This window comes from Myripristis murdjan, chromosome 9, assembly GCF_902150065.1.
Source record: "Myripristis murdjan chromosome 9, fMyrMur1.1, whole genome shotgun sequence".
Classification (NCBI taxonomy): domain Eukaryota; kingdom Metazoa; phylum Chordata; class Actinopteri; order Holocentriformes; family Holocentridae; genus Myripristis; species Myripristis murdjan.
In genome coordinates, this window is record NC_043988.1 from 22,691,308 (window position 1) to 22,715,382 (window position 24,075).

At 42.6% G+C, this 24,075-nt stretch overlaps 1 protein-coding gene across 2 annotated transcripts in view; it reads right to left on the bottom strand.

The window, feature by feature from the left end:
- ptch1 (patched 1) overlaps positions 1 to 5,765 on the bottom strand; it is a 57,110-nt gene extending 51,345 nt beyond the window's left edge. The window contains exons 1-2 of one of the 2 annotated variants that reach the window (XM_030060508.1): positions 5,615 to 5,765; positions 1,160 to 1,352 (exon numbers count right to left, since the gene is read on the bottom strand). In XM_030060508.1, coding sequence (XP_029916368.1) covers positions 1,160 to 1,352; positions 5,615 to 5,617 — 196 coding nt within the window. In that variant the 5' untranslated portion in view covers positions 5,618 to 5,765. Of the gene's footprint in view, positions 1 to 1,159; positions 1,353 to 3,167; positions 3,728 to 5,614 lie in introns of those variants that run through there. The other variant, XM_030060507.1, reaches the window with a different exon arrangement.
- Positions 5,766 to 24,075: the final 18,310 nt, after the last annotated feature.

Genomic DNA, 24,075 nt, shown 5'->3' on the forward strand with positions numbered 1-24,075 from the left:
TATGTATCATCAATTTAGTCAGCAAAACTGTGTCATATTCTAAAATCACCAAATCATCACAATATGATACACCCTGGCCTATCAGACCCCTGCAGCAAGCTGAAGGAAGAGCTGGTGTGATCTATATAGGAATCAGCCTGTTCTTATACTGGGTTTAATGGTAGGCTATACAGGGTACAGTTCTGGTGTTTTTAAAAGAGGCTAGAGTAAATGGTGTTGTACAAGCCACAGAAAACATGCCAAACACAGAAAGGACAACCACACAGACGACTGAAATATGTACTAATGGTATTTTGTTTTCTTTATAATTAAAAAAAAAAAAAAAAAAAAAAAAAAAAGATCTTACATTATTTCTGACTAGATACAACTGAGGCTCCACTCATGCCTCCAATAGCTCCTCTCGCCCTAAGTGCTGGAATGCGGATCAAAGGAAAGGAAAAACAGCGCAGCCCCTTTCCCTTACCCCCCAAACACCACCCAAACACATAGTCCCCTTCTCCGACAAAAAAAAAGAATTTATTCTTCATAAACTGTTTCCGAAAAGCACAACAAGTGAGCGGCCATTCCACTCCACAAACATGAGTTCTTGTCCGCACTCCGCTTTTTCCCTTCAGCCGGAGACAAATCTTTTTGGAAAGTTGAGAGCTGTCCAAAACGGGACCACACACAGTCTGCGAGCATTCAACTGCTGGGGGCAGGCAGACACACACTCACACACGCACACACACTCACAAAATGGCGGCTTTGACAAAATTTCCTCTCCCTTAAAAGCTGCTTATGAACTTAATTACAACTTTACTTTAGAGTTCAGTTTAAGTCGCAATGTGTGCATCGCCGTGAGCGCGCGTCCGCCACGGGACGTGGAATCAAGCAACAAATAGCTTATAATAAATAAATATATATATATATATTCAAGGTTTGAGTTGGCCACTTGCCAGCATCTATACAATAAACAATCCCCCTAGCTTGTTTAGTAGCTACCACCATCCCTCTCCTCTTCCACCCCACCCAATCCACCCTATAGTCCTCCACACACAAAACCTCAGAAATACTGAATAAGAAATACAGTATCTTGCACACAATCACTTCAGCATATATTTGTCATTTAAAAAATGTATACATTCACAAAAACAAACAATAATAACTCAGAAAGTCTTACCTTCCACCCAGAGTTTCTCCACGTCCGTCTCCAAATTAGCTGCCCGTAAACCCACGGCGAAAGCTCCGAATATCATGAGGCCCACAACCAAAAACTTTCCGCAGTTCTTTTGTATGTAACAGCCCAGCCTAAATAAAAGTCTCTGGAACTTCGCTCTCAGCCATAGAGGTGCTTTTCTCCCAGTCGCCTTCCCCTGCGACGAGACAAGAGTCCCAGTGTTACTGTCAGCCAGAAAACAAACAAAAGCTGCAACACCAAGCTTACCTGGACAGGTGAGTCTGCAGGTGATCAAGGAAAAAATGGTTTTATAATAACTTTATGCAATATGGGTAAGGGTTGCCCTGTCATAGGAGGGTTCCCATAATTCTACATGTCAATGACCCCTAAAGTTACCCGACCTGGGCCCCCATTAGACAGGATGAGGACCTAAGGAGCCCTGTGTGACATGTTTAGCTCTTCCATGTAACTGCAAAAACGCTTCTGGTGTGGGATAGGACAGACAGTGAGAGCTATGATGGAAATATGTACATGTTTTGTCACTATGGAGTAACAGTGAAATTATACTATTATGCTTGGACCCCACGTATACTACTCAGTGCTCCCTGGAGGTTCCCAGGGCCCACACTGAGCACCACTGAGTTGCTATCATATCACTGTCATGTAAAATCTGTTGCCTGTAGATCTACACACAAAGGAAATATGTTACCACGCACAGAAACAGAGCATTACATCAGCCCACATTTCCTAAGGCCACATTGTGTCATTTCATCGGACAGTGATGAGTTATTAGGATGCTGATCCGGATACTCTGACAATTTTAAGTAACAGGTATCACCGTTTTGTTCAACATGGTAAAACTTGAGACGGCTGCTTGCTCTTCCCCAAAGGTCTGCGGCGGGACCTCCAGCGTGGATGAAAGTTTTTTTTTTTTTTTTTTTTTTTTTTTTTTAACAAAGAAAGATAGCTGTCAAGCCAGCATTAGTTTATATGACGCTTGTTGACATGAAGGTGTCTCTCGCCCGTGCACGCGCAGACGCGCGCGCGCACACAGCCACCCACATGCAGAGGCACCTTAAGGAAACAACATAGTCTAGCAAAGGAGTATCATGGAAATCTCACAGATAGCCCATAAGTCATTATACAATTAAAGTGGCATTACCATATAATATCAAAAATGTCACTAAGTATGATAAAGTGACAGTAATCCTACTATCGAGTAGGCTCCCACAGCTATGGGAATATTAGGCAATAGTTTTTTGTTTTGTTTTTTATTGCCGGGGAAGCCCACACACTGACACCCATGCATACACACCCAGTGGTGATATTAAATCTCCTGAAAGGGTGCATGTGGTAAAATCCACACACACATACACACACACACCACCACCACACACAACTCCATTCCCCATCCAGCAGCCTGTGTGATCCAGCCAGGGGAGTGGAGGAGCCATCACTGAGGGACTTACAATATTTGTGAACGGAAGAGGGCAGCCACATGGATTTTTTTCTTTCGCTTAAAGCGAGGTGAGCGACTCGCTTAAGTCAAGATAATGCCACTCAAAATTTTACTTATGCACCCCCCAAAGCATGCTCAGCCTGTGTTGTAGTACCTGCATATAACCGCGGTGACAGAGAAATTGTTAAAGCTAACAGTCTGTGGGTGAAAGTTGCATGTTTTGCCTTGAGTGTTGGGACCGTTATCGGTTGGGACGATGTTTTAGGGGGTGCAACAATCGAGTAATTGCAATTTACTTACAATCCTGACAAGCCCCGGCTTCTACAAGAGAGCCCGACTAAAGACGTAGCGTATTGAATCCCGAACAAAACAAAACAGAACTAAGTTGGGCTTGCAGCAGCCTTGTCTCAAATCCCCCTATCCCCCTGCCCAGCCCGTCCGCAGCTATATCCCGTTACCTAGCAGCGACTGGGCAAAGTTTGGTCACTTTTTTGCGGCTACAGTGAAACCCAGATCAATCAACTGCACCATGGTAATACGTGAAATAAGCACCTCGGATATTTGCTGCAATGCAAAACCCGCATCGCAGTAACTCGGCCGCTGCAAATACTCCAAATCCAGCGGTGTGTTGCGGGTATAGTCCCCCCTGTTCCTCCGCGTTATCCTCGGCCGATCGGGGTCTCTGTTTTCCTGCTCGGAGGACGCATTAGCAGCCGAGGCCATGTTGCGGGGACTGCGCGATGGTTACCGTTTCCCACTTGATAATATTTCCCCGAAGGCGTGTAGCGATATCCCAAGGCAACAAAGTTTCACTCTCGGTGATCTCACACCCGTGAAGTAGGACTTCATACTCCTGTTGGAGACGGCGAGTCAAAGTCTGCGCCTTCCATCCCAACATTTCGTGATCCGGAGGTCTCCACCGCTTTCACCGCATTCACCGTGTCTCTTAAAAAAAGCAAGTTTCTCTCAAAAAGCGAGGCGCGCAAAGTGATTCCCATACACAAATCGTCGGGTAAGAAACCTCGATGGTCGTTGCATTCTGGTGAGATCTATGTGGTCTTCCCCTGGGCCGCGCGTCACGGCCAACTCTGAGATTCAATAGATGAGGAGAAAAAAGACTCTCCATTTGGAGGCAGAAGAGGAGGAGGGGTGAAAAGAAAAAAAAGACTCGAGATCCCGCCTCTGGGGCTGTCAGATTGCAGGACTTTCTTGCATCTGATTGGTTCCAGAAGGGCAAAAATTACTCAGCAAACACGACTATTATTAGCTGCTTAGCAACAGCTCACTAAAGTAGAGAGACCACCCAGGCAGACAGACCTCATGTGTGCATCTCCAACTTCAGGGGAGGCTTGCAGAGAGCCAAACCCTCTTGGTGCGTTTGGTTTTTTGGGTTTCCACATAGGACTGCGTCGCTTAAAGGGAGCGTTTCTCTGAGAAAAGCCAAGTCCAAGGCAAGGTACATGGTCTGCTCGTAGGAAGGGGCCCGAGGAATGTCAGAACTGCAGTTTTTTAACTTTGATTTTTTTTCTACCACCACCATGATGGTGGTAGTGGGGCCTCAAATTACAGCGTTTCAAGGGGAGGTCCTAAATTTCAGTCTCGGTGTTATAATATTAGTTGTGCTGTAGCATAGGCTAGTATATATTAAAAGAAAACACGGACACATATGACACTAAACACACAAAATAAATCACCTTACGAATGGTAATTAATAATTATGGATAGGCTATTCATAATTATTCATTAAAAATCTTGTCTGTATATGTAAGTTACAATGCTGAACACAAAGAATAATGTTTCAGCTGTTACATGTTTTTTATGTAGATTCATCATCTCAAAATCTGGTCATGATGATCAAATATATTCCTGTTGTAGCGCAGTTGTACTGATGTCTCAGTGCAGTGCAGATGAGTGAGAATATGTTAATTATTGACTGCAGAACGAGATAGCTTATCAAGATTAAGTAATAGAATGATGACTAGCTGTTTATTTATTTATTATTTAATTTAAAGTGAAAACATGGGGTTTACGCATTATTACGCATGGAAATGATTATCTTCCAGTTCACTGTTATGTTGCTGCAGTTATTAGCTACAGTATGGATGAAGTTTTATGTTGATTAAGTTCAATATGAATGTGAAATTTATCACGAAGACTATCTGAAATCTGAAATTCAGCAACACAGACTCTTTATACTCAAGTCATTGTGGTTCATTACCATCAGCCTATACTATGAATTTCACCGCTGATTGGGAAAAAAGTTTGGCAATATCCGACCTATTTTCTGACGAAGCCTTAAATCACATCAGCTGTAAAACACCGTCAAGTGGCGCAATGAACCGCTGTTTCTGTGAAACAGATTGTATTAATGAGCCCCTCAAACAGACTGCAGCGGCTGCATCAAAAACTAACACCTTTCCGGCCGATTAATTGGGAACACACCCACAACCGCAATTAATTTTCTAATGGATTTTGATGTTAAGGAGTTGGCCAATTCCAGATGACAAGTAAAACCTTCATCCGAATAACTAAATGTAAATTTAGTTATTCGGATTTAAACGTTTGTCAGGCTCTAGACAATTAAGATAAGGATAATCTACCAAAGTGTCTATAAAAGTATCCAAATCACTGCAAAAACAGCTCATAGCTGCTTCGCTAAACGATATGTGTATTAAACTTTCCAAAAATATGTCACGATCATCACAAAAATGGCAAATAAAAATGATTTTCAGTTCTGGATGAATCTAAGAACAATATGCAGTTTAATCATGGCTTTACAATTTTAATTTGAAAATAGGCTAAAATGTCACCAGATTGAAATGTGAGATGTGGATATAGGCTAGAAGAGTAAAACCGATGTAACCCAAAGTGTGGCAGTGGTAATTAGCCGGTGTGACTATTTGATAGATGTGAATATCAGTTTACCAGCCGGCCAAGATCTCCCACCCGAGGCATCAAAGCGCTGCAGCGTCTTGTCTGGCTGCCAGCCGGGCACTTACCATCTTCCGTCTAGGTGGGGAAAGGTTCCTGGACAAATCAATAATGTCCGCCCCCCGTGGACTCCGGACCCTGTCGCTTATGATGAAGATGAAAAGAGCTGCTTTATTGTCGCCGGGAGAAAAAAAGAGTCGGACGCATCGTAATCCGTCTTGGTCGCAGACATCCTGCTCTGCTTTGGAAAAGGTTCACTCACAATTACATGACTGTTCCTTTTGGCCACGTGGGTGGTCCCGTCCGCTCCATAGGCAGGACCCTTTGCCTGTCACGTGATCAGCCCAAAACTGTAAACAGTACCAACCCATGCACCGCAGCATCCCGTGTCTCAGTCAGTGGATCACTCACTCACTCTCTCTCTCAGACACACACACACACACACACACACACACACACACACACACACACACACACACACACACACACACACACACAAAGAGAGAGACAGACAGATACATGCACTCAGACTGAATAAGTGTAGCCTACAAACGAGGGCATGTGCTCAAACACACACACACACACACACACACACACACACACACACACAAACACACACACACACACACACACACACACATTTGTATAGCCTACATATGAAGGAATGCACAGACATACATTCACACAGACAAACAATACATTTGTATACATATGAAGGCATGCACACACACAGAGACACACAAACCTATACGCATCAACATGTGAGCACATTACAAGGCTTGCACATGCCTGCATACACACCTACAGGTGCAAAGGCCAATGCATGTATACATTTGAAATTTTGTGCACACTCACACACGCTGGCATATGCACACCCTCCTGAACATATTAAATTCATAAATTTAATGTTTAATTTTGGCTTCTGAAAGCTCAAAAGTTTGGCCTGGCTGGTGGTGACATGCTAAACCACATCACTGTGCAGCTGCAAATACTGCACTTACTATAATCATGATGAATGTCTTTTTTCTCAGCAACTCTATTTTTCTCCTGTATTATTACTTATTATCTAGGCTATAACTAAGATGAAGAAATCTAACCATGTTTCTTTATTTGTTTTAATCTTGCTTCATTTAAAAGCCTCATGAAATGGACTCTTTCTTTCTTGATTTTATGTTGTTCCTGTTGAAACCTGATTTTTGGGTGGGGCATAGTGCAGGGAAGGATCATTCACAAGTGCAAACCAATAGGATACCAGTTTGGAAGAGAAACATTTTTATTTCAAGGTTTTATTGGTTTGAAATTATAATTTACACCCACCAGTGCAGGATGATGTCACTATTTAAGATATTCTGTTTTACTGGACAAAGTAGTTTATTTGAGTCAAGCTTAGATGACGGCTCCTTGAAATTTCTAAGATTTTTATGTGTCTGCTTTTCTCCCATCTTCTGAACGGGGCAGAGCCACCTGCTGCTCATGGGTGAAAAAACTGTAAAAAGTGTTAGAGGCTGATATAAACTTTCTACAACTAGGGGTTACAATAGTTTAGCTAAATATCCTTATGGCCCAAGACTGTTTTAATGTTACTGATTCAGCTATTAATTGACAATTTACAGTACTCAGTGGGATTTCAAAACAGCTCTTGTATAAAAAATGCAAATTAAAATACTATAAGTAGAAAAAAAAAACAGCATTAAAAAATCATTGCATTTGAAAGAGCAGGGCATGCAGTGCACAGCGAAACAGCGGAGAAAAAAGAGTAAGACTACAACACTAGATTAAGCCTGGAACATCTACTATACTTCTCCATTGGTTCATGCAGTGGGAAAGGAAACAAAAGGCAGCCCCTGAATTTGACGGGTTCTGGCAAGTCCCAAGTTAAGGAAAGTTCCTGGTTCACCTTCAACAATCAAAAAAGGCCACTGGTGTAGCATCTCAGAGGGAAACTATGAGCACACAAAGTTAAGGATACAATGTCCTCCAGTGTCCCCATGTTGAAGCAGACTTGGGACAGGAGGTATACGTGAGAATTTGACTGTGGGATATGCTCTTACGGAAAAGTCAGGGTACTTATGGCTCCAAAGGCAAGAGTTATAACCACTACACGATACAATGTCTGGGTACAAAACATACTTAGCCTGTTGTCATGATGGTAACGCTGTAGGACTCCATCAAAGTGCCGTAGGTGGTTGTGGAAAGTGGTCGTCTCCCTCAAAATACTGTAGAGGCAGTAAAGATATGCCAGTAAAAATGCTCTGGCAGATTATATTGCAAGCATCTGTGTTACCTAATGAAATACGTATGCACATAAGATGCCAAAACACCCTTGACCAAACATGAACATATTTCCTTTATTTTATTTACCGTCATGTGCTAATACGTATCAGATGGACTAATTGCTAACTTTAGGGATCATACCTTGGAGAAGTTCATTCTCCATGAGAAGGTGACTCATTGCCTATGCTGGAGAGACAAGTTTGTATCTCAGCTCTTTTGTGAGCACTGGGGAGTGTATTTAGGCCTGAAAGTTATTTTCCTTTAACTGAAAACAGAAAGTTATAAAGATTCAGTAGCTGCCCTGTACTTATCACATAACTGTATTATCATTCTGTGATAAAATTATATAGGCGAAACAACATAAAACAATATAAAACTCTCACAAGACTGCCACAAGTCACACTCATCTGATAGTCCATCTGTTCATCTCCCCACATTGCTGAACTGAGGATATCCTCTCCAAACTGTAATCACATTGTTGTTATTACATGTTTGATCGTGTTTATCACGACATATTGAGGTTTCACAATATTGGACCTCTTTGAATGTTTTTAAACTTTGCCACTTTCCACTTTTGCTAAATCACACTGGACACTCACCTTTCCTCCCTATAGCCTTTCCTCCACATAGCTGTAACCTTACAGTATGCCATGCAGTCAGAATGCACTTAAGCTGTGCATTGTGATAGAGAGCAGAGCATCTGTTGTATATGTAAAGGGATATGTATAGTCCACTGTTGATGTCTTCCATTGGCTCCTTGCATGTGAGGTTTAGGTCCTGTTGTCTCCGCCACATATACCTGGATGTATTTACATTCCTATGGTAGTTATGGATGTACCCCTGTATGTTCGCTGAACTTGACAAACAGTGTCTTTAATTCTATCCTAAGACACTTCCCGATTAAAGATCTTTTTTTTTAGTATGTTACTCCTGCCTTTGAAAAATGAGTTTACAGTGTATCAAACTCCCTGACTGTAGTTTTGTGACCCTAAGGATCCTACTGATCAACATTGATCTCCCTTTCTTTTATTGCTCATATTTATCTAGTTCAGATCTACATGAATTCCTTAATCAGTGAAGGAGGCAAAGGGTTCATTTAGAAGTTGGAGGAATTGGGCATCACTCCCGGAATGACTTCATCGACCAATCACCCTCTTTGACCCCTGGCAGGGCCTTTCACACCCCTCAAGGCTGGCGGCTGGCTAGCAGCCATGGGAAAAAAACGGAAAAGCCCTGTTTAGTGCATGCACTTATTTATGATTTGCAGGTGGATTACAGTTCAAAGCAGCAGTGTGCCAGCAAATTAATATCCCACAGTCAAGAGCGAAGTCTCTTTCGCGCCAGGTTCATTGTCAGACTTGTCAAAAAAAGCTTTGTGTTTGACATTTTAACTTGACTTGATGTCCAAACATCTATGAATCTCATGAATCAATGTAATGTCTGAACTTTTTCACTGCCATTTTGTTTAGAAACTATCAACCTCTAACTTGATTTTGATTGTTTGTTTGAACAACTATGAAGCAGAGTCTCACTGACTTTTGTCTGTCGCCACAAGCAAAAGCAACAATATCCAACAGTATCCATGCACAATTCGTTGTAAACAAACTGTCTGGTACATGAAGTTCTGCTGTCCTTAACCAGTGAGCTTCTCAGCTGAGCAGTTATGAATGGAAGTGATGAACCAGCTGTGTTTGCCAGCTATCATAAGGGTAGGGTGGGAGAGTGGAGAGTGGCACAGTGTGAACAGGCAGCCACTTGTATTTACAACCATTCTCAGGGAACGCACTGAAAAAAGAACGAAAGTAAAAACAGCAGAGAGAGAGAGAGAGAGAATGCAAACAAAGCACACCTCTTTATTGAAAACAAATGCACTCAAGATCTCAATTAAGTAAGAATGTCCGCTCTCTCTCTCTCTCTCTCTCTCTCTCTCTCTCTCTCCCCCATTCCAAAGACCTAAAAGAGAGAAAAGGAATATGGGTGCCTGGGAGGTTTTTGGGTTCTTGGTGATTAAAAGATCATGTGATGTGTTCCATTCATTGAAAGACGCAGGCTGCTTATAGAGCACATGTGGCTTTAGCTGCACAGCATTAATGGTGAGAAATGTACATCCCTCTGCCTTGCCTTTACACCTTTATGCTTGGCATGCTTTCGCGCGCGCATGTGTGTGTGTGTATGTGTGTGTGTGTGTGTATGTGTGTGTGTGTGTGTGTGTGTGTTTGTATATTATAAGAACATGAAGATGTGCATTTGTGTGTGTTTTGTCAGCTAACCTCCTGAGTACCTCATCTTGGACGGCCATACAGGTACCATTTCCATTATATCTGCCAAGTCGTAAAACTCTCCCCTCCTCCTCCATCTTGACCCAACTGCTGGCTCCCCGCTGCTTCCCCTGGTTCATCATGGCTGCCTGTGAGGCAGTGGAGGCTGAGTGCGCGGTGGTGAGAGCCTGCTGGGATGTTTATGTTCCAGCTCAAGGTTGTCTTCAATCATACACAGAGCTGTTTGACAGCTTGCAGCACCACCTGGCCTCTGTTTACCTCTCCCAGTTTCCGATTGGCTTTGTATGCACAATCAGAGCAGCTCTCCGAGGGTCCAAGAGGGCAGTTCTCCACCATTCTCTGTTCAGCAGCAAGATGCAGAAGTGGATCAAACGTTTCATTATATGATGCAATAGACAATTCCTATGTATAACTAAATCAAAATAAGTAAACTGACAAGCACAAAATATAACTCGCATTTAAACTGAAAATACATTAAAACTGGTGTGCAAAGAATTCTAAGAGCTAGGTTAACAGGTTTGATTGGACTGGACCTTAGATGGTGTTTATGTGAGCGCTAGTGTGTGTGTGTGTGTGTGTGTGTGTGTGTGTGTATGTTCTTACATACTCTATATTTTTAACATATTCTTAATATGCATACCTTGTGGCCATATTTCTCAGAAAAGTAAGCTGGCAGGGCGAGTGAAAATGGAAACGAAGTGGGAGGAAGAGCGTGCCTGAGAGCAAGTGTTGGACTGCAAACACGAGACTAAAACTTGCAGGACATTAGGAATATTGATTTGAGGACATTTAACCACTTTTTAGTCCCATTAATCCCATTTGGACTCCACACAGCAGTCCGCATCTCCTCCTGGCCTGTGTTTTTCATGAAGTCTAGTGTAGACAATGTTGGAGCTGACTGGTATTTAGACAAGGCAGTGGTCTGTTCTGCAGAACTGGCCTGAGAAGCTGTAATTTTTGGAAGTGAGTTCAGCCTCCAACGTTAACAGGAAACGTGTGCTGCTCTGAATGTATACATATGGCCTCAACAAATAAGCAGCATAATACAATATCAATGCTGTGGCTCCACAGAAAGAGAGGGGGAAAAAGAAAGAAAGTGAGAGAAAGTTTGAGAGACAGAGAAAGGAAGGGAACAGATTGAGCTTGCTTCTCAACATATCCATTTTTCTTAATTCTTTAAAAGGAAGAGAACAGGATTTTTCATGATGTTTATGCAAATTACCTCACACAGAGACACATAAACAAACAAGGAAACACATTTATTAGAAGCTTAACATTTACAGAGACTCACATTTGAGTGCACAAGCTCAGCTCAGTGGAAGGCTTGCTTACTTACATTTCAGCTGAGGTGGGTCTTTCTATGAGGCCTTCTGGAAAAAGTGACACATTTCAAGGTAAGAGCCTCATAAGCTGTCCAGACCTCTGTTTACTCACCCAGACCTCCTATTTAGATGAGTTTTAACAATGGCAGGAACTGTTACCTCCATGAATGGAATCCAGCCCTGTAAACAAGCAGCCTCAGCCATCATTAACAGAAAAGATTTCACGAGAAAAGATTTCAAGGCCAATGAATCATTAGTTTCTGCTCCTTACTTAATCTATTTTCACAGTCCCAGCTGCATAGAAAATAAGATGCTCTTTTATGACAAAATACCGATATTGCCATCTACGTTAATAATATGCTATTTTGACCTTTAAACTGCACAAAAATGCCTTATAGCACCAAAGTCTGAAAATATAGCAGAATTCTGCATTTGTCTGATGAATATAAGTTGCACTGTGAAATCAGGATGTAATCACTAAGTAATGAATATGAATTTTTATGGGTAATTATACCATAATATGCAACTAAAAATGAGATTATACCAATATTCATTAGATCAAAATAAAAATAATTAGTATTTGCTCAACCCAAAAACATATATATATTTTGTGAACATAACAACACTGTGTGTCTTGGAAAAGGGTTTTAAAAGTAACCACAAAGAATGAACTTAGTGACCAACAAAATGCTGAATTTTTCACTTAGAGAGACAAAGCACAATGGACTGAATTAGACAATGTGTGATTGAGCGCTCCTTCGACACAAACAAATCCTCATTACAGTGATTGGAACGTCCTTGACCATTTCAATTATGGTTGTATTTGTGCCAGTTGTCATGGAAATCAAGCATCCGGACAGACCTATATCTGCAGGGAAATGCAGTTTTGTGCAGCTGCAATGGATGCTGGATTGTTTTGAGTGTCTCCAGAGGTAACAAAAAGACTAACGAGGACACATCAGCCTTGTAAAGCTGAACCTTGGATCAATTCTTACAAATTGCTGCACCCAGGTTTAAATATGTGCAAGTGGGAAAACGAATTCTCAGAGTGTGAGCCCCTCCGTACTTCACACTTGATTGTGCTACAGACAGCTGATATGCCTGCTAATCGCCACAAATTTACACTTCAGGAGTGCAGACAGACAGGTAGAATGAGTGAGTTAGCGTGTATGTGTGAGCGAGAGTATAGCATTCACCCATTTTGATATTGGTGCCTGAGATTGGGATGAGAGCCTGCAGAGTATGTGTTGACAGCACCTGCAGCTAAACCACTGCGTCTGCATCAACTCTCTGTTGGCTGAGCGTTCATCAATGTGCCGTCACAGTCATCATCTGCTTGTTTTCCCCACAACACCATGAGGTCATAGCTTAAGTGGCCAATTAACCCAAACACAGCTCAATCTAGGACATCTCCAGAGATAGCAAGGGCAGGCTGAGGAAGGGAATTTATGGCTTAATTGCATCACATCTGCGGATGGACAATTATGAAGCCTATCTAACATAGCCCTGTCATCTTACTATCACACCTGCATGTGCGTATTTGTGTGTGCGTGTTTGTGTGTGTATGTGTACTTGTGCATGTACGCTTTTATGATTCATGTCTGTGGGTGTCTAATTTGTTTTGATTAAAAGTCTGGTGGGCTTACTATGAGGTCTGAGATGAGCAGGGGGAAAATGTCTGTCATAACTACCCATGCCTGTATCTTACAGCCAGCTTCACTGTTTCCTAATTGCGGCCTGCTAACAATCTTCTCACCTAATTTATGCATGTTGTTGGAGATGTGGGCACCATCGGGTTTAACACCCTCACACTCTCCTGCCAAAACTGTTACTGGTGAATATTCATCAAGCATAATCACCACTGCAACCTCCAAGCAACTGTACATGAGCCCAGAGTGATGGTGATAAAGTTCAACAGGGTTTCTCTGCTCTCCAGAGAGAGAGAGAGAGAGAGAGAGAGAGAGAGTATGATTTCTCAGCCAGGTGTGCACGAAATGTGGAAGCAGGCGAGGTGGCAGAAGTAAAAAGAGATTAAAGAAGGATAGAAGTGGTGACAGCAAGAAAGGCGGTAGATGGCTGATGGAGAAAAGAGAGAGATTGACTCGACATTTCCAGATGGGCTGGTTGAATGTAAACACAGCTGGATGTAATAGAGGACCATTTATTGGCTGCATTTTAATTATTGCTTTGACTTGCCGTCGACTGCCAAGGGCTGTTGTGTATACACAGAATGTGCCGCTGACAGCTTATCTGAATTCAGGCTTGCTTTTCATGAGGAAGGTGCTAACTCAAAAGGCTCGGCAATGCTGCAAAAATGTCTCTGTTCCATTGAAAAGCAGCATTGCGTGGGATTAGGTGGTGAACTGATCTATCAAGAGTAATAAAAGAATATTCAGTAGGTATTTGCTGTATTTGTTGTTTGCAAGTAAAATGTAATACGAGCTGAAAGAGGTCAGGTTAGATTTCATCGCTTTACTGAAATAAATGCGTATGCTAGTTTAAATTAGGTGTAGATATAGCCTAACACAGTGTTTACAATATTGTTTGGATTAGACACAGACCACTTGAAGATATAGTACCCTGTCCTGTCCACACACAAATACCCATACTGCCTTTAGTTGTCCTCTCTCAGCCATGCTGGTGTGCAGAAATGGCAAATAAATAATCTGAAGCAAAACCAACATGTGCTGTTATGCAGATCACAGTCACTATTCAATGAAATTACTTGGCTTAGGGCAGAATGAACTAAAAGCTGTTTCTGGTTATATTGTGAGCCACAGGAAGAGAGAGAAAGCAAGGGCACTGAAACTTTTCAGGAATACATTTTTGGAATTTTACTCACTCCATCCAGATTACAAATGCATTATTATTGTCGCTGCACTCACATAATCATATCTGAATGGAGCGCTCAGTACAAAATGGAGACGACCTGATCCTGGCGCACATTAAGGAGCTGTATGTGTAAAAGGCTTGAAAGGCATGAAACTCCAACGCTAGCTCTGTCAGACATTCAGTCAACATCCAAACAAGACAAATGGTTTCCCTTAAGCATTTGGACATAGAACACAATCGGCAATGATGAGTCGAACTTGTCTTCAATTATGAAGTCATTTGGAAAAACACAAATCCGCTGATGTGCTGATTCACCAAACGAGAAAAAGATGGGGACACAATATGGTTGTTAACAGGGCAGAGCAATAAACTAAATAGGACTGTGTGAGTGCGCAGGCATGCATGCATGTGTGCGTGTGCATGACTGCATGTGTATGTGTGTGTGTGTGTGCAGTGGGTATATATCTATACAGATGCACCAGCACTAACCTTAAGTCAAACCACAATGTCTCCATAGGATTCTTTTAAAGATTAGCATCTGCGATCAGAAGAATACCATCGTGTTTATCTGAGTCAATATATCATTTACCAGCAATTAATAAGGACTTATATGACATGCATAATGTATGTTTAGTCAGTGACAAATGTGTGGATCCTCAGCTAGGGGCCCTTTTTTTGGCAAGGAAGCCCTCTGCATTCTGTAATTACATACATAACATAACTGGATTGCATGCACACACATCTGTGTTGCTGTTATGTTGCCTAAAAGTCTAAATTGTGAGACTTTCCTAAATAAAGTGCTGCTTAGCTGATGACATGTGTGAAGGGTGAAACCTCATGATTCAGAAAACATTTTGAGTCGTGGTTATACTTTTGAAATTCTCTCCATACAAGAGCAGCAGCACTTCTGGCCTTATCTTGTGAATAGCTGGTGTGTGATACTGTCAAAAACAGACTACACAAAATAGTTACCATGACATCAAAACTGGCATTTCTCTGGCATTTCTTTACACAAACAAATTCCCAGTCACGTTGGGCTTTTCTCCTGCCTCTCTCCTTGATTGTGAGGTGGGTCAGAGTCGGGTTATTCAACCCTCGTTTTCTCTGGCTTGACATCTTATACAGAAATCAAAACTGTTGTGAGCTCCACCATATGCCAGCTATTGCTTCTTTATGTAGAGAAGGCTATGGTTGCAGAAGTTGGGTTGGTTGCATGGAAAGAGAGTCACGTTATCAGCAGTGGCCACAGCTTGGCTATACATGTGCATGCTATACGTATAACCATACAAGGCAATATAGGCTCACCTCACTTTTTAGGGCCCGAGCACTGGAACAGTGCGAAGCCCTATTGTTTTTGCTTCGTTTCTTTCTTCTTCTTAGGGCCCGAGCACTGGAACAGTGCGAAGCCCTATTGTTATTGTAATGTTTTTTTTTCTTTTTATTATTATTACGTCTAAATAACCCTTAATTTGACCCTCTAAACATGCTCCAAAACTCACCAAATTCGGCACGCAGGCCAGGTCTGGCGAAAAATTTGATAAAATGGACAAACAGACCCACAAGGTGCAAAAATGGGCTCGGTAGCGCCACCTAGGCACACAAAGGCAGCCCCTGCGGCCCACAGGAATGTGATAGAAACACCAAACCACTGCCGAAATGTAGGTCTCATCAAGGCCTACAAATCACGCGCTGACACCCCCCCTCTAAAACCAACAGGAAGTCTGCAATTTGCGTTGGAATGTTCAAGTTCTTGCCCAAAGTTCCGTGTTGAACAAAATCTATCTCCTCCCAGGCCGTAAATGTCAGCGGCTTGAAAACTTAATAGATGACAGAGGACACAGTGCTGAACAAAAGTTGCTAAAAACTCTGTCATTACTCGATTCGTTTGGATTTTATAAGCCCTCAAAGTCGGAGTGGCCAGAGCCAAAACCTCATTTTTTCCCATGGAGTTTGGTTAGCAGAGGCTGACACTTGGCACTAATTAGGCCCCTGCAGTCTAAAGTAAAAGTCTGACGGCTTTGAAAACTATGCAGATGGAAAGAGGACAAAAATTCCTATAAAAATATGTAGTTTTGATGTGGATTGGACCAAGTTTGTGGGAGCTATGAAGAGTTTTCAAACATTTTTGAATCTGGTGTGCTCTGCTCTGCACTCTGCCTGGACATGTGACTCACTCTAGCTGCCTCAGGAATGCGCAATACACACCCATTGTAAGAGCTCAGAGGGAGCAGAAAACACTCTCAAACTGAAACTGCCATAACTCAAAAACGGTAAAAGATAGCAAAATCATGTAAATGGGAGATTTATAGATCCAAGTCTCGTGCCTCGTTTAAACTTTGAATCAAGTCTGTCACTTAAACGGTGACCGAGCTGTGACACCTCAAAAAGGGGTGGGTTTTCTGGATTTCTCCATTAGATTGAATGAGGATTTCTCTGTCTGCCTGCATTTTGGTGTGATCATGCCACAGCTGCCAGTACTCAAGTCAGTCACACACTAGGACATGCTAAGGGCGCCATCTGCTGGAGGGGCGCTGCTAGTGGCCAGAGGGGCACCAGCAGCGAATGTACTACCAGTGGGTTTTTGTTGGCGTCGTGTCTGTGTGTGTGTGTGTGTGTGTGTGTGTGTGTGTGTGCACGTGTGTGTGTGTGTGCACGTGCGTATGTGTGTGTGTGTGTGTTTGTGTGAATGAGTGAGTGAGTGTGTGTGCCTGCATTTTGGTGTGATCATGCAGCAGCTGCCAGTAGTCCTGTCGGTCACACACTAGGACTTCCGCGGCCTTTCAAAATAAAAGCCCAAAACTCTTTCACAATAAAAGCACCGAAAAATACCCTTAAAGCTGGAACACACGGATGAATTGTCTGCGCTTCGACACGCGCGCCGTCCCCGACGTGCACGGGGGGGCGAGGGCCCGTCCAACGCTGCTTGCAGCTTTAATTAGGGCCCGAGCGCTGGAACAGCGCGAAGCCCTATTGTTATTGTAGTGTTTTTTCTTCTCCTTCTCCTTTCTTATTATTATTACGTCTAAGTAACCCTTAATTTGACCCCCTAAACATGCTCAAAAACTCACCAAATTCGGCACGCAGGCCAGGTCTGGCGAAAAATTTGATAAAATGGACAAACGGACCCCCTAAGTGCAAAAATGGGCTCGGTAGCGCCACCTAGGCACACAAAGGCAGCCGCTGTGGCCCACAGGAATGTGCTAGAAACACCAAACCAACGCCGAAATGTAGCTCTCATCGAGCCCTACAAATCACGCGCTGACACCCCCCTCTAAAACCAACAGGAAGTCCGCAATTTGCGTTGGAATGTTCACGTTCTCACCCAAAATTCCGCTTTGAACAAAATCTCTCTCCTCCCAGGCCGTAAATGTCAGCGCCTTGAAAATTTAACAGATGACAGAGGACACAGTGCTGAACAAAAGTTGCTAAAGACTTATTATTAATTCGAATCGTTTGGATTTTATAAGCCCTCAAAGTCGGAGTGGCCAGAGCCAAAACCTCATTTTTTCCCATGGAGTTTGGTGAGCACAGGCTGACACTTGGCACTAATTAAGCCCCTGGAGTCTAAAGTAAAGGTCTGACAGCTTTGAAAACTATGCAGATGGAAAGAGGACAAAAATTCCTACAAAAATATGTAGTTTTGATGTGGATTGGACCAAGTTTGTGGGAGCTGTGAAGAGTTTTCAAACGTTTTTGACTCTGGTGTGCTCTGCTCTGCACTCTGCCTGGACATGTGACTCACTCTAGCTGCCTCAGGAATGCGCAATACACACCCATTGTAAGAGCTCAGAGGGAGCAGAAAACACTCTTAAACTAAAACTGCCATAACTCAAAAACAGTAAAAGATAGCAAAATCATTTAAATGGGAGATTTATAGATCCGAGTCTCGTGACTCGATTAAGCTTTGAATCAAGTCTGTCACTCAAACGGTGACCGAGCTGTGACACCTCAAACAGGGGTGGGTTTTCTGGATTTCTCCACTGGATTGAATGAGGATTTCTCTGTCTGCCTGCATTTTGGTGTGATCATGCCAAAGCTGCCACTACTCAAGTCAGTCACACACTAGGACATGCTAAGGGCGCCATCTGCTGGAGGGGCGCTGCTAGTGGCCAGAGGGGCACCAGCAGCGAGTGTACTACCAGTGGGTTTTTGTTGGCGTCGTGTGTGTGTGTGTGTGTGTGTGTGTGTGTGTGTGTGTGTGTGTGTGTGTGTGTGTGTGTGTTTGTGTGAGTGAGTGAGTGAGTGAGTGAGTGAGTGAGTGTGTGTGCCTGCATTTTGGTGTGATCATGCAGCAGCTGCCAGTACTCATGTCGGTCACACACTAGGACTTCCGCGGCCTTTTTAAATCAAAGCCCAAAACTCTTTCAAAATAAAAGCACCGAAACATACCCTTAAAACTGGCACAAACGGACGAATTGTCTGCACTTCGACACGCGCGCCGTCCCCGACGTGCACGGGGGGGCGAGGGCCCGTCCAACGCTGCTTGCAGCTTTAATTAGGGCCCGAGCGCTGGAACAGCGCGAAGCCCTATTGTAATTGCTTCGTTTTTAGGCCCTCGCCCTCCAACGGAGAGAGGGCCTATTGTTATTGTATCGTTTTTTTTTAGGCCCTCGCCCTACATCGTAGAGAGGGCCTATTGTTTTTGTATCGTTTTTTTTTTTTATTATTATTATATCGTGTCGTTAGGCCTTAATTTGACCCCCTAAACATGCTCAAAAACTCACCAAATTCGGCACGCAGGCCAGGTCTGGTGAAAAATTCGAGAAAATGTAAACTCAGACCCCCAAAGTGCAAAAATGTGCTCGCTAGCGCCACCTAGGCATAAAAAGGCACACGAAGGCGGCCGCTGCGGCCCACAGGAACGTCATAGAAAGACCAAACCAGCGCCGAAACGTAGGTCTCATCAAGGCCGAGATTTCACGCGCTCGCCCCCCCCGACCTAAAATCAACAGGAAGTCCGCAATTTGCCTTTCAAAGTAAAAGTCGGGCCCCGAAATTGCGCGTTGAACAAAATTTATCTCCTTCGAGGCCGTAAATCGCGGCGGCTCAAAAAGCTAATACATGAAAGAGGATACAGTGCTGAAAAAAAGTTGCTAAAGACTTCGTCATTACCCGTTTAGTTTTTAAATTATAAGCCCTCGAAGTCGGCAACGCCGACTTCGAGGGCGTCGTTTTTTCCATGGAGTTTGGCGTGAAGAGGCGCACACTTGGCGCTAATTAGGCCCCTGGCGTCTAAAGTAAACGTCGCACGGCTTCGAAAATTATGCCACACGAAAGAGGACGAAAATTCCTACAAAAATATGAAATTAATTTTTAAATTGGAACAAGTTTGTGGCCGCGGTCAAGACTTTTCGACCATTTTGGACCCTGGTGTCCTCTCCTCTGCACTCTGCCCGGTCATGTGACTCACTCTAGGCAACGGACAGTTCCGCAATACACACCCATTATAAACCGTCAGCGGGAGCAGAGAAAACAGTCAAACTTAAACTGCCGTAATTCAAAAATGGTACAAGATAGCAAAATAGTGTAAATACGAGATTTATAGAGCCGAGTCTTGTGCCTCGTTTAAACTTCGAATTACGTCTGTAACTGAAACGATGTCCGAGCGGCGTTACCTCAAACAGGTGTGGGTTTTTATGGATTTCTCCATTGGATTGAATGTGGATTTCTCTGTCTGCCTTACACACACAACCAAATGCTTAATTAGACCCCTTTAACATGTTCAAAAATGTGTGTGTGTGCGTGCGCGTGCGCACGCACACACACATGCACAAACGCTTAGTTAGAGCCCCTCAACACACTCAAAAATGTGTGTGTGTGATCGATTGATCGATTTCTCCATTGAATTGAATGAGGGTTTCTCTGTCTGCCTGCATTTTGGTTTGCCCATCACACACACGCACGTACAGACATGCATGTACATGCACGCACACACACACACGCCCACACATACAAGCACACACACACGCACACCCATACAAGCACACACACATATATACACAAACACCCACACCCACACAAGCGCACTCACACATACACAAATACACACCTGCCCACACATGCATGCACGCACTCACACACACACCCACACAAGCACACGCACATAAATACACACACACTTGCACGCACACACACACACACAAACACACACCCGCCCACACTTACACACACAACCATACAAGCATGCACGCACACAATTACAAACACAGCCACAGAAGCACACACACAAACACAAACACACACCCGCCCACACTCACACACAACCATACAAGCACGCACACACACAATTACACACACAGCCACACAAGCACACACACAAACACACACACCCGCCCACAATCACACACACCCCCGCATGCTCTCACACACACAACCACACAAGCACGCACGCACACAATTACACACACAGCCACACAAGCACACACACTCGCACGCACACACACACACGCACACACACACACACACACACACACACAAACATAAAAATGCTTAATTAGACCCCCTGAACATGCTCAAAAACGTGTGTGATCGATTGATCGATTTCTCCATTGGATTGAATGAGGATTTCTCTGTCTGCTTGCATTTTGATCTGCCCATCACACACACACACACACACATGCCCACACACACAAGCACACACACACACACACACTAATACACACACACCCATACAAGCACACACATATACACAAACACATACTAGCACACACTCACACACACATACAAATAGACACACACATGCACACACACCCACACAAGCGCATTCACACACACACGCGTCAACACCTGCCCGCACATGCATGCACGCACTCACACACACACCCACACAAGCACACGCACATAAATACACACACTCTCACGCACACACACGCACAGTCACTCACACACACAACCACACAAGCACGCACGCACACAATTACACACACATCCACTTGCACGCACACGCACACTTACAAACCCACACAAGCACAAACACACACATATATACACACACACATACACACACATATTAACCCTCAATTTGACCCCCTCAACATGCTCAAAAACGCACCAAATTTGGCACGCACCTCAGGTCTGGTGAAAAATTTGATAAAATGGAAAAACGCACCCCCAAAGTCCAAAAATGGGCTCGCTAGCACCACCTTGGCACACAAATGCTAACCCAGGGCCCCACAGAAATGTCATAAAAAGACCAAACCAATGCTGAATCGTAGACCTCATCAAGGCCGAAAATTCATGTGCTCGCTCCCTCCCCACGTAAAACCAATAGGAAGTCCGCAATTTGCCTTTCAAAGTAAAATTCATGGCCAATTTTTCACTTAACAAGGAATCTAAAGGATTCACACCCACATCCACATTAGCATTGCTAATGTTATTACCACCTACATATTGTACTTTTAATAAAAATGATACTTAATAATTATTAGTCATAATAATTTATAATTCAGTGAATAATCATGTTATTATAATGGCACATTACATTATGCCTATCTTTAGATGCTTCTAATGCTTTCACACCTACTACTACACGTCACTGACACTTTGTCCAAATCATGTGGGCCTCTGACATTTTGTTTATAAAACCTCACACCACTCTCATCAGTGTTTACTTTTCAAAATTATTGAAAATGGCAACATTATGTTCTACATCTTAACTCATCAAGACTTCAAGAGGCTTAAAATTTATACATCAAAATCGAGGCAACGGGCCTCAATGAACATTCATTTGGATGACACTTGTGTGAGCAACACAAACACATCTCACCCTCACTTCTTATCCTCACTGCTAACCAGGCTACATGGATCATGCTACAGACTCTCACATTTAAAGCATGACATTTTCAAAATAAAAATCACTTTAAAAGATGACCTTAAAAGCCTTTCAAGTTATTTTCATTATCATTTCTTGTAACCCAGCTGAGAGAGCTGCAGGGTTACATCACATCAACACATTTCAAGTACAGGTCCTTACAAATCAGACATACCTTTGAAAGATTCAGAAGGGAATTACAGAAAGGTTTCCACATCAGGCAGGGTAACATGCAGCTGAGGGAATATTACACTCATGACTTACATATTATAAGCTCCTCTGTTGGTCATCTCTTCATTCTTGATACCATCAATGCTGGATAATTTACTCATGTTTACATGTCAACTCTTTACCCATGTGAATAATATACTGTTTTAATCCATTACAATTCATACATACAACCATCTATGTCGTTATATAATATTGCATTACACAGTAAAGCAGAAGTAATATTACTACAGACTTGTTTTTCACAATACACTGAAAGGACCTTCATTCATAATATGACAGACAACATCTTGTACTTTAGAATATAAAATTTATTTTTCAATTCAATTTTATTTACATGTAAATGTTTTGATGATGGCATTTTACTTTTAGTCATTGACCTTTTTTCTCAGTACAGTTTAGTTATTTATTCTGTCAAGACAAACATTTAGAAAAATCATGGCTGTACTTCATGTATTGTTCATGTAAGAAAAAATAAAACAGCATAGGCCTGGATTCCAATTCAATTTTATTTATTTGTATAGCCCAGAATCACAAATACAAATTTGTCCCAAAGGGCTTTACAGAAAAATACAACATCCTCTGTCCTTAGACCCTCACATCGGATGAGGAACAACTCCCTAAAAAACCCCTTTAACAGGGAGAAAAATAGGAAGAAACCTCAGGGGAGCAACAGAGGAGGGATCCCTCCCCAGGACGGACAGACGTGCAATAGATGTTGTAAACACAGATAACAAACTACAATTGAGATAGGATTACTTTTTTTACTATTACCTCATACATCTCATGTCCCAGACCTACAATGCTGAGACTAAAGTTCATCTGAACCACTTTGACAGGACATAGATACAATGCATGTGCTGTCTCTGTCCCACGATGCCACTTGCTACAAGGCGACATCATCATCACTTGGGAGGTAGGGAAGTTTGAACCGCTGCACCACAGTAGCATCTTCAACCAGGAAGTTCCCCTTCGAGTAAAAAAAGATAACATTTTGAGGCAAACATCACTGACCAACAGCATCTCTTAGTACACTAACTAAAGTAACTACAATTTGTTGACAGGGCCACCCAACTGTGTAAAGTTGGTGAGGCATAGGGAGACAGAAAAGGTAAGAATGGGGGACACAAAATGGGAGCAGAAAACCTGGAAAACAGACCACTGCTGATGTATTTTTTTTTTTAATATAAATAACTGTCCTGTTGTGGCAGCTCAGGCGTACAGAATGGGGAGTCTGTGCCTTGTTGTGCCACAACAGATTTGATCTGAGTTCATGCACCCCAGACAGAACACTTCAGTGTTGAAAGTGAACCTCTTGTGTACAGACAGTACACATGAAGGTGACATGGACTCAAACATGCAGAACTATATACATTTCAACTTTAAACAGACATACATTTAAACTTTAAACAGACATACATTTAAAATTTTAACAGATATACATGAAGAGCTCATTTGCAAAAACAGATCCCCATTTGAGTTTATTAAACCTTTTTAAACTTTTGAATTGTATTAAAATTTACTTTATATTTATTTCTATTATTTATATGTTTACTTAGCCTGGCATAATGTTTATTATCCTAAATCATGCTTTGTGTGTGTGTGTGTGTGTGTGTGTGTGTGTGTGTGTATGTGTGTGTGTACTCCAAGCAGTATCAGTGAAACGGTGTATCCACTTTAAGAATGGCTTTTATCTGTTTTTGCAAATGAACTCTTCACATTTAAACTTTAAACAGAGACCAACAGCTAACACGTGGCAAACAGAGACTAACACATCCATAAAC